The sequence below is a fragment of the Clytia hemisphaerica genome, unplaced genomic scaffold, assembly GCF_902728285.1.
Source record: "Clytia hemisphaerica strain Z4C2 unplaced genomic scaffold, Clytia hemisphaerica genome assembly, whole genome shotgun sequence".
Classification (NCBI taxonomy): domain Eukaryota; kingdom Metazoa; phylum Cnidaria; class Hydrozoa; order Leptothecata; family Clytiidae; genus Clytia; species Clytia hemisphaerica.
Genome location: NW_027103417.1, coordinates 1,094,411 through 1,106,243, shown reverse-complemented (window position 1 = coordinate 1,106,243; position 11,833 = coordinate 1,094,411). Strand labels below are relative to the sequence as shown.

At 34.5% G+C, this 11,833-nt stretch overlaps 1 protein-coding gene across 1 annotated transcript; it reads right to left on the bottom strand.

The window, feature by feature from the left end:
• Window positions 1-3,075: 3,075 nt before the first annotated feature.
• On the bottom strand, window positions 3,076-10,241 carry LOC136797704 (beta-galactosidase-1-like protein 2; the record flags this gene model as incomplete). The annotated part of the gene is given in 14 exon segments (XM_067054287.1): window positions 3,076-3,156; window positions 3,439-3,585; window positions 4,063-4,124; window positions 4,468-4,512; window positions 4,865-4,954; window positions 5,283-5,363; window positions 5,576-5,726; window positions 6,896-6,960; window positions 7,205-7,289; window positions 8,292-8,384; window positions 8,588-8,696; window positions 9,124-9,219; window positions 9,681-9,749; window positions 9,936-10,241. Coding segments are annotated over 14 exon segments (1,443 nt in total), but the record flags the coding sequence as incomplete, so codon positions are not given.
• Window positions 10,242-11,833: the final 1,592 nt, after the last annotated feature.

Genomic DNA, 11,833 nt, shown 5'->3' with positions numbered 1-11,833 from the left:
TAACGGCAGCTATTACGGAATAACGTAAAATCACGTAAGGAACTCTAACAGCCCTTGTTGAAAAAAACTCAAAATCGTTGTATCTCCCGAACCAATATGTTTTACAAGCCCAAAGTTTGCACAAAGAAGCCCTCCATAAATATGAAAATGCGTGCCAAAAATCAAGTCTGACACATGATGTAAGCGAGACATTATTTTTGTGATTGATATTCCTTTCAAGTTAAAGTTTTACCTTGATTACATCAATATATTAGTTTACTACTGTATTCAACAATGTACAAGATAAACGTATATGTTACAATTATATAAAAACGTATCATTTATTGTTATTTTGAAAACGTCATTATGTTCAGAATAAGATACCATATAACACGAAATTAATATCAGGTCCTATTTCATTTATTCGAAGGTCATAAAATTAACCAGGCAAGCATGAGGCGGGTTTTAGCTTCACGTGAAGAGCAATAGAAAAAACTAATGCTTTGAAAAGTTTACGATCGCATTCGTTTCATCATGTATTTTAGGTGCACAAACTTTCGCAAGTAGAACCTTTCGTGATTTTCGCGAATTTTGGCCGTTTTCACGAAAGTAAATACTTTTGATAATTATAAGGTGATTCGCGTTTATATACTCGCCAAAAATTCTATAAAAAGTTGCCTGTATTCCTTCGAATCATGCTTCAAATCCAAAATAAAAAACTACTAATTACAGAATTTTTTATTCCGCAAAAGCCTTATTGACGTCATATTATACCGGTTAACGAATTCAAGACGTATTTGTCACTTTTAATTCATTTTCGTATGAAATTTTTCATTTTTATCATGAAATTCGCAAAAATTGATACTCGCTAAAAAAATTTTTTCCCCTAAATTGCAAAAGTAAATTGCAAATTTTCATCCTCGCGAGAGTTTGTACTCCTAAAGTAACTGTCTGAAATTTAGGACAGGTCCCTTGTGGGTCATAGAACCACCAAAAAAATTTCACATCACTTATCAATTTCGTCTATTTTAGAGCCATTATTGGCTCGGAATCTCATTCCAGATACAAATCTAAGGAACCTAGAAAAAACTCCCTATACACGGCATTAATGAGGAAAAATGCAAGTTTGTACTCATTAAAACCTGTTGTGGGTCTAGTTAAGGTTCTGAGACTCATTGGTTGGTGAGTTACGAGTACTTCGAGTTTTTGCCTTAACCAGCCTAGGCAGGGGTGTATTACGTAGTCTTACGTTTCCACATAAGTCTCCCTTACATCATGTGTCAGACTTGATTTTGGCACGCATTTTCATATTTGTGGGGGCTTCTTTGTGCAAAAATTTGTACTTGTAAAACATATTGGTTCGGGAGATACACGATTTTGAGTTTTTTTTAAACAAGGGCTGTTAGAGTTCCTTACGTGATTTTACGTTTCCGTAATAGCTGCCGTTAACGACCTTTTCAAATGCTCAAATTTGGCACAGAACAGCGTCTTACGGATGTGGACGTGTGCAAAGTTTGGGTTGAAATAACCAATTCCCTTCGAGGTTATTAGCAGATTCGTAGATTTTAATTTGCGGAATCTCATTCCGCAGATTACTAATCTACGGAATCTTGTAATAACTCCCGACGGCGCTATGGTATAAGCTTCAAATTTTCCATGCAAGTTTGTGGCAATGAGGGGCTGTTTTGTGGCAAATTTGGGGTTCTGAAACTCATTGGTTTGTGAGTTACGAGTACTTCGAGTTTTGCCTTGAACCAGCCTAGGCAGGAGTGTATAGTAGTCTTATGTTTTTCCACCGTAAGTCTCGCTTACATCATGTGGTCAGACTTGATTTTTGGCACGCAATTTCCATATTTATGGAGGGCTTCTTTGTGCAAACTTTGGGCTTGTAAAACATATTGGTTCGGGAGATACAACGATTTTGAGTTTTTTTCAACAAGGGCTGTTAGAGTTCCTTACGTGATTTTACGTTATTCCGTAATAGCTGCCGTTAACGACCTTTTCAAATGCTCAAATTTGGCACAGAACAACGTCTTACGGATGTCGAGACGTGTGCAAAGTTTGGTTTGAAATAACCAATTCCTTCGAGAGTTATTAGCAGATTCCGTAGATTTGTAATTTGCGGAATCTCATTCCGCAGATTACTAATCTACGGAATCTTGTAATAACTCCCGACGGCGTTATGGTATAAGCTTCAAATTTTCCATGCAAGTTCGTATCAATGAGGGGCTGTTTTGTGGCAAATTTGGGGTTCTGAAACTCATTGGTTTGTGAGTTACGAGTACTTCGAGTTTTGCCTTAACCAGCCTAGGCAGGAGTGTATTACGTAGTCTTATGTTTTTCCACCGTAAGTCTCGCTTACATCATGTGTCAGACTTGATTTTTCACACACATTTTCATATTTGTTGAGGGCTTCTTTGTGCAAAATTTGGGCTTGTAAAACATATTGGTTCGGGAGATACAACGATTTTGAGTTTTTTTCAACAAGGGCTGTTAGAGTTCCTTACGTGATTTTACGTTATTCCGTAATAGCTGCCGTTACCGACCTTTTCAAATGCTCAAATTTGGCACAGAACAGCGTCATATGGATGTCGAGACGTGTGCAAAGTTTGGTTTGAAATAACCAATTCCTTCGAGAGTTATTAGCAGATTCCGTAGATTTGTAATTTGCGGAATCAGTTCGGAACTAAAAGTTTTTTTGTCGTAACATCCGTTTACGTAGGTTATTAGAGTTGATTTTTTTTGTGAAGGTGCATCTGTTAGTTGGTAATATGTATGCTAAATTTGGTTGAAAAATATTAATTGGTTGGAAAGATATGAGCAAATTCCGTAGATTAGTAATTTGCGGAATGAGATTCCGCAAATTAAAAGGCGGAATCTGATTCCGTATATTACAATAAGCCATTAAAAAGTATTGCTTAAAGACTTGTCTAATGACAGTATGGTTACGATAGACATTGAACCAAAATCTTTGAAGGTACCCCCTAATTCATCTCTAATTTTCTTTATTCGCCGCAACGAGGAAAGGCTATATATCTTTTGATCGAAATAATCCTGAATGATCTCGTTTAAACACAGTGGAAGTATGTAGCATACCCGTATATAACCTTCAACGTTGATGGTGATTGCTTTCTGAATATTCAACACCGTTTCAACCAATCGATCGTTGATCAAAACCTGCAACGCAAAAATGACCAATGCAAATTATCACCAAGAGGTCAAACTAACTTTCTTCAATAGTTTACAAGTTTTCAAGCAAAAACAGACTTCTAGAAATCAGATTCGGGGAAAAAAAGTCTTTAAGGCGAAAACGTGCAATTTAATACTACGTATTACTCCAAATAAACGCCCCGGGCGTTTTATTATCTTTTTTTTATTTTAGGAGGGGCGATTACTTGAAGTAATACGGTATATAAACGCTAGAAAATAGAAAAAGATTTCAAATAAAATGGCACTTACGAATACAAAATCACGAGCATTTTTGATATGAAGTTTAGCGCCCTTAGTAACCACCGTCTCATACACAACATAACCGTATTGTTGACTTGATCCATCAGCCATTTTGACTGATTCCATGTTACAAATCGCCTCATGAACCTCTTTATGCTAAAATAAAAATATGACAAAAAAATATTAAGGTTAACTGTCAAGGATCATTACCGTAGAAATAAGCCCTGTAATGCTATGCGTTAGATTATGCCAATTTGCTTATTGGAAACAAAGAAAAAGAACGGTTTTTTATGTCTATTTTGCTACTTTTAGTAGCAGACCGTGGTGTATTTCCGGTTTTCTAGAGAGGAAAAAAGACTAATTCTAACTCACGCAAATCTTTTTATGATTCGATTACAAGATTCACTCATTTCAAAACGAAGGAAAAATATGGTTACTCAATAGAACATACAGTGAGTTAACAAGTAGTGATCTTTTCTCACCCATAACCCTGACGTCATGCTGTGACAACGACTTGGCATTTTGACACTTGATTTAACCCAGGAAGGGGCAGAAAGTGTAATGACCATCAAAAGTTAATTTAATTAAATTAATTTTGAGACCAAAAAATGAAAATTAATACTGGTTTCATACCATATCTGTAGAGTCTTTAAGCAATTGAGATAGAGTCGTTTGATATTTCAGTTCAATATTGCCTGTAAGACAAAGAATTCATGTTTACTATACACGACTTTTTAATGAGAACAATTTTATAATAAGCACAAGGCTAAATTTTCACCAAAACTTCGACAAAACTAAGAGCTAAGGATTTTAGAAACGCTAAAAGACAAGAATACTTGCCCCTTAACGTCATTAAGTTAATGAAGTAAGCTTTTTAAAGAACATATATTTTAAGCCTGAAAATCACGAAAACACTGAACATCAGAGCCTTAACCAAGATTTGTTGTTATAATTAATGTAAAGATTTCCGGCCTGTATGACTGACTATCTACAGTAGGTTTGAAATGAATACAAATAAGACAAAGGCGATGTCCATACCATAATTATGTTTATAATTTTCACCAAAGGACTGTTTCTCAGGTTCTAGAAGAAACGAAATTAAATTAAATTTCAATCTAAAATCAATGGGTACAATGAATGGGTACTGTAATGATGGTGACACGCTCATTTATCTGCTCATTCATCAGGATTTTAGCTTCGTTATTAGTGGGGTAGACTAGATCAAGTGTATTATACATAGCAATATTCTTAGATTGTGACAGAAGTTTTACTTTATCTTTAAGGAATGAAGAATAAAGTCTTTGAAAGACATTTTTGAATTTCCGTGTTTCTATTGCAACAAAACCCCTTTAGCTATTCCTACGATATAGCGATCTCCTTTTAACTACACATGATTGAATCAAAACGAGGACAAACTACGTATCAAGTGGAATACCTTTCTTGGTATAATGTTGAATGGTTTTCTTGAAGAGGTTATATTTCTTGGTGTTTAAATCGCCTCCTTCAGATACTGGCGCATCGTAATCTGTAGAAGAATAGAAGCCTTGTAATGAGTTTTCTTAATTTAGTAAATTCAGTTAACGGTTTATTCTTAATTGGGTTTGAGAAAAAGACATATTATACATACTTCTACTCTATTATGTCATATGACAAGGAAGTTAAGGCTATTCCGATTCAAATATTTGGTTCATTTCAAAAACCAAAAAAAAAGAAAACTGGTGATGAATAATATGGACAGGGAAGAAGAAAACAAGCTTGACGATTATATTGTGAGCTTTAGACCTTAAATAGTTTATTCACTTATTTATATATCATTTCCATTACTTTAGCATCAACAACACAAAAACTTTTACCATAACTGGTGATATCACATTGGTAATTTGATCCATCGTCATTGGCATTTGCACCGTTATAAAATCCAAAATTCGTTCCTCCTGATGAAAAAAATATAGGATTTCAAAATTGAAAAATGGTAGAATACTTAAAAAATGTGAGACAGTTTTTTTTGGCAGTGATATGTAAATTCTATCTTCAGAAAATTATTAAATTAGGGACACTTTTGCTGACAATCTGCTGGTAACAAAGAAAGTCAAGTAAGTAGGGGTAAAGTGAAATCTGTGCAGGCCAAAGATGACAAAATTATTACCATGAAACATATAGAAGTTGACAGAGTATCCATTTTTCAGCAAGTAATCCAATGTTTTTGTTAACCTTTCAGCGCCAACATAATGATATTGCTCTCCCCAATGAGTAAACCAACCATCCCAAAACTCTGTCACAAACACTGGTTTGTTCGGCTTAAAAAAATAAATAATTGTAAGTACTCGTGTCTGTACTTTCAACTTTTGGTTAAACTGTAATGGATCATGAGACAACAAAGTTTCGAACTTCAAAATAGCCAATGGTTTGAGTACAGATATTGTTGTAGTACATATGTTATGCTTGTGCTTGATCCGGTTAGTATTTCTCCAGACCCGATCAATCGAACTTGTCGAACCAATCGAACAATCGAACTAATCGAACTCCATCGAACGATTAAAGTTCGATTAAAAAAATTAATCGAACCTAATCGAACACTCACAATTTTTGAAGCAATAGCAGTTCGATTAGTTCGGTCAGTAAAAAGTTCGATTAGTTCGATGATATTAAAAATCCTCATATCTTCCCTCGCTTGCAAAAACTTTGTCCTGGCGATTGCCAATTTCGACAGTTCCCGGACTTAACAGCTTGACGTTTATTGTACCCGGATATTTGTCTATCCGGAATAAGTCCGTAGCCCCTCTGTTGCGCGGCCGAGTGGCGAAATACTACGCCAGCCCCAACAAACCGCCCCTGGCGCTAAGGCGCTAAAAGGATACAGGAAAAGTGTGTAATCCGTTATCGGAAGTAATTTCCCGATTTACATTCGGAATTTGGCTTCGGTGACGGAGCAGCACAAACTTGTCGAACAAAATTGGTTTATCGAACTGATCAAACCGAAACACATTGATCGAACTGATCGAACCGAAACACATTGATCGAACTTAATCGAACACTCACAATCTTTTAAAAAATCTTAGAGTTCGATTAATTTTTTTAATCGAACTTTAATCGTTCGATGGAGTTCGATTAGTTCGATTGTTCGATTAGTTCGACAAGTTCGATTGATCGGGTCTGGATTTCTGTTGAGTTCAACTTTAAAAAGTTGATTACGCAAATTTCCCTACTAAGGATCAAGCGGGAGTTTTTACAAGTTCTTTGATGACTCTGTTGGTCGTTAAATGTTGAGACAAACGATTTTATTACTTTTTCTATAGAACGCGTCATCCCTATTGTTTAAAAATAACCAATCAGTTAAGCATCTTGTAAAAACTCCAAGGCATCTCCTAAGGACGCCCTAACAACTAGCAAGTCGGTTTTCATGTTCATTCAAAATCCCTTCAAAATAACCAATGGTGTTCCCTCTCAGAGATCACTTTCAGTTTACCTGCATTTCCAACAGTTTTCCAACGGCTTCTTCTGCTTTCGTCATAAAGTTGATTGTCTGGAAAACTGACAAAGAAATCAAGAAATATAGTCATGAAAAAGTAATGATTAATTGGATCTGTTTATACCATAGACCTCAAACCTGAAAGATACATCCAAAACTTTCACTTAAGTCTATTAAATAAAAGACTATATCACTATCAGGTCATTGGTCCTAAACCTGACATTTTTGTATTTCTGTACTTTATATACACCTTTTAAAAAACAGATTTTATCTTTTAATTTTAAGACTTTCAATTTAATCAGTCACCTTGCTCTTTCATTTCGTAATTCCCAATTCCTTCCATATTATCACAAATGAAATGCAGTTCATGAAGTCCATGTCGTCTGAATTCCTATAAAAAAAAGAATAAGCTTAACTCTACTTGTCCCAATAGTTACTTATAAAAGGCTCATAATTTTTACCTCGATTTCCACAGCAAGAGCTGGAGATAATTCCATTTTATAACTTTATCAACAAATCCCATCAATGATCTCAGACAGAATCAACAACATTTCCTCTAAAAAATCGATATTTAAACGAGCTTCCACACTTTATAACGACGCACTAAGTAGCGGCGGGTACAAGTCAAAACTCGAATTCAAAAAGAAAACAATCAACAAAAAGAAGAAAAACAGAAAACGTAAAATCATCTGGTTTAACCCATTCAATCTCAACGTCAGAACCAATGTCGCAAAACGTTTCCTATCAATCGTGAGCAAAAACTTTCCAAAAAAGCACAGGTTACACAAGCTGTTCAATCGAAATAACCTCAAGGTCAGCTACAGCTGCCTCCCAAATGTCTCGAGCATTATTTCATCCCATAATAGAATATTCTCAACCGCCGCGAAACAGCCAATGAAACCTGCAACTGTCGTGCAAAAAATGAATGTCCTCTAAACGGAAACTGTTTGGATAAGCATTTAATATACCAATGCACGGTAAAATCCTCCCCAGAGGACGAGGGTGTTAACTACATCAGCCTTACCGAAAATACCTTCAAAACGAGATGGAACCAACATAAACATACTTTTAGGTATGAGGAAAATCAGAATTCCACAGTCTTCACACAGCTTTTTAATTTTTTAGTTACATCTGATGATAATAATTTTTTTGGTTTTGAAATATATTTTTGATTAAAGAAGCTCTACTCCTGGTTGGTTTTATCGAGCACTCTTTGAATATGATTTCACCTCATTTGATTGATAACTTTATCAACTATAAAGCCCTAAGCACCTTTAATCCAGGAGGCCAGCTAATTAAAAAGAGTCAAAGTTTAGGGATCAGACTGGTAAGAGTTAGATCATGGCTAACTTTAAGATGAGAAATAATGAAAAAAGGGGAAAAGCTCAATTACGTTTTGAATGAAATCCATATACTTCCCATCTGTGCCAAATGAGCCATACTCATTTTCGACTTGGAAAGCTATGATTGGACCTCCCTTTGAATGCTAGAAAAGTAATAGAATTAATTATCAATGAACACTTTTTTGTAACTTCAAGAAAATTTAATTGTAACTTCAAGAATTTTTCACTTATACAATCAACCTGGAAATAATTTACATAAGGGTAAAATTAAAAGGGACCTAAAAATGAGCCAATTTTGCTATTAACTAAATTGCTAAGTAGTTGATTGACTTAATAGCTCACTCACCTGATATGGCTCAAGTATAGGGAGCAAATGATTGAAATAGCGAGTAACAGCCTTAGTAAAACCAGAATATAATGACCTTATCTTCATACTATCATCAGATAACAGCCAGCTGTAAAAAAAAGTTTGTATTTAAAGAAAGAAACTTCAAAACCATATCTCATTTGATAAATGATTCATAACTTAGGTTGGACTCTTATTAAACACTAAATTTCTAAAGCACGTCAGTTAGTTAGAAAGATTTTTTGGTGATCTATGAAGTTTTTGCTCATAAAATATGCGAGGTTAACTTTATCTTGTTTTTTTTTTGTAATTTGAATTTATGAGTTAGATTTTATACGTTGTTAAGATAAAGACTTATATTTTTAACAACGTAAACAGCTCCGAGCTTTCATTGGGCTTTTTTAGCACAGAGAAGAACTAGAATTGTTAGTCAAATTTATCTAGTGTTATAACCAAAAGGCAATAAAAGGCTAGCAAGATCATTATCTCAAATACTAAAAACTGCACTGTAGGAAATTTCAATAAATCTATTTAACCTTGGAAGACCACCAAGATCCCATTCTGAGCAAATGTAAGGTCCAGGTCTCATTACTGCATACATGTCATTAGATTTGAGCAGGTCCATAAACATTCTAAAATGAATTAATTCAATATTTAAACACAAATTAATACTACCTTAAAGGAAGAAATTTTGGCGGGAATTTAATTTGGCGGATGGCCAAAAAAGTTTTTTCAGAGGGAATTTAATTTGGCGGATGGACGAAAAAACCAAATTTGGCGGGAATTTAATTTGGCGGTCGCTTAAAAATTTAACCTTAAGATGGCGTCAAAACAGCGAAAAAATAACAAAAACACCTTAAAAGAGATCATATTTTCAAAATATTTAATTTGGCGGGAATTTAATTTGGCGGATGGCGGAAAAAAGAAATTTTGGTGGGAACTTAATTTGGCGGATTTCAGTCAAATCCGCCAAATCCGCCAAATTTTCTTTCCGCCAAAATTTCTTCCTTTAAGGTATACACATTTTATTTAATAAGTTTACATATCTTAAAAACACAATTCAGAACAATGTAAAATGGATTTGTGTCTTTACCTTAATTGCTTTATATATGTTGTTGAGAATTTCCCAGGCTGGGGTTCATGTAGATTCCAGGGTATGTATCTAGAAATAAAAGAGAAAGATATTCCTAAAATTAAAATCTCAAGCAACATAATATAGCTTTTTGTCTTTGTAATTTGAAACTCTAATAAAATTGCTAATTGTACTGAATCGTACAAAATTGACAGAGATTGCTGACTTGAAAAATGAATAAGCAACACTGCCCCTGTCTTTAATAAACATCCTTACATGTCAACACTGTTCAATCCCATTCCTTTGGCTTTCTTGATTCGATTATCCCAAGAGTCAGGTGTGATTCGAAAATAATGTATTGCACCACAGAGAATCTGAAATGGTTTGCCTTCCAAGACAAAATCTTTCCCTTTGATTTTTAATGATGATGCATGTGATGTTTTCTCTGCCATGTTACTTTTGATTGTATAAAGGATAAATATAGCAATAAATAAAACAATAACTTTCCTCCATTTCATAATGCGTTGTAATTTTCGATGTACCATTTTTGTTATTTGATTAGATTTTATTGTTATTATTATTCTGTTAAAATTATTTGTACAATAGTTAACCAGTTAATAAGAAGAATAAACGATATACATTTTTCTGACCCTCTGACATGACAATAGACAGGAACGCAATCCATTGGTCAATCTCAAAATTTCTTATGCTAGGAATTTCTAATGAATAGAGCAACATGGATATACTATTAATTTGCTCACATACAATTGCAAAAATACAGAGATTTTAATTAGATTAGGCTGGGCTTAAAAAATTGTTGGTTTGCCGTCACCCGACCCTAGATTTTGGAGGTGGGTGGGTCGGTCGGATTTCTTTTTTATCTTGGCGATTTATGAAATTTTCGTCCATTGAAGGGTTAACAGTTTATTTAAATTGAGGTAATCGAATAAAAAACAGAAGTGCTAGCAGGGAATTTACGATTCTTATGCTTGAGACAAACAAGATACGAGTTTTGTTTTTTTATTGATTGAAGCTTTTGAAGGAAAAAAAATTTTTTGGGTCGGCAGGTTTCGAGGTAGGGCCGGTCGGGTGACGGCAAACCAACAATTTTTTAAGTCCAGCCTTATATTTATGTACTTTAAGAACTGTAAATAAGACATGAGTGTCTAAAGATAATGGATTAGGTGATTCTGTTGGATAAGTAATGAAACAATGAAAATAAAACACCATACAGTAAGTTAGTTAATTATATTTTAAGACTTTAGAGTTTCAAAATTGTCACGATTTTTTATCAAAATTTATTATATTGTAAGACTTTTTGCGCAATTTTGAGGTCCATAAGTCAAAATTCCACTGTTTGCCCCAGGGGTATCTGATTCGCTGTTGTAGCAAAAAATGGCGAAAATGCCTAATTTTGGGCATTTTTGCCCATTTTAAGACTGTAAAAGGCCAGGAAAGGGTCAAAATGTTTTTAAATGGTGTCTTGTACTAATATTCAACACAAAAAGACAAAATAACCCCAGCGAGATCGCTCAATGTTTCAATTTCAGGCTAAAAAGGCCGATTTTCTCGGATTCTGGGTAGCAAAATGCATGAAAGCAGCATTTTTGAGGACCCACAACTTTTAAACTTTTAAACTTTTTAAGGTACACACTTGAAATTCTCAGCAATAAAACACTTCAGAGAAAGCTCCAGGAAAAATCAAACTTGAGTTTTCAAATATTTCCCATAAATCCATAATGGCGCCCTAGAAATTGAGTTTTCATGCTAAATGCCAATAATTCAAGCTAAAACTTGGTTTTCTCTGGCTAAAATCATTTCCACTTAAAAACGCGATAATTTTCTCATACTAAAATCTCAAAAATGGTTTCAAATGGTGTCCTGAAATCTTTTGGTGTTGAAAGTATTCTGAAAATACTCCAGCATTGGAGAATGCTGGATTTTTTACCTAGGAGGTTAAAATATGCGCAAAATGTCTTACAAAAGATTATATTTTCACAAAAAAATACTACACTTTGAATTTTTTGACTTTGCCATTTGACGATCTACCCTATTTATGGGGAGAAGACAAACCGTGGACCCCTGATATGGACCCCCAATATGGACCACCAATATGGACCCCTAATGGACCCCCTTTAATCTTGGGAAATACCCACAATACTTTTCTCGTCATT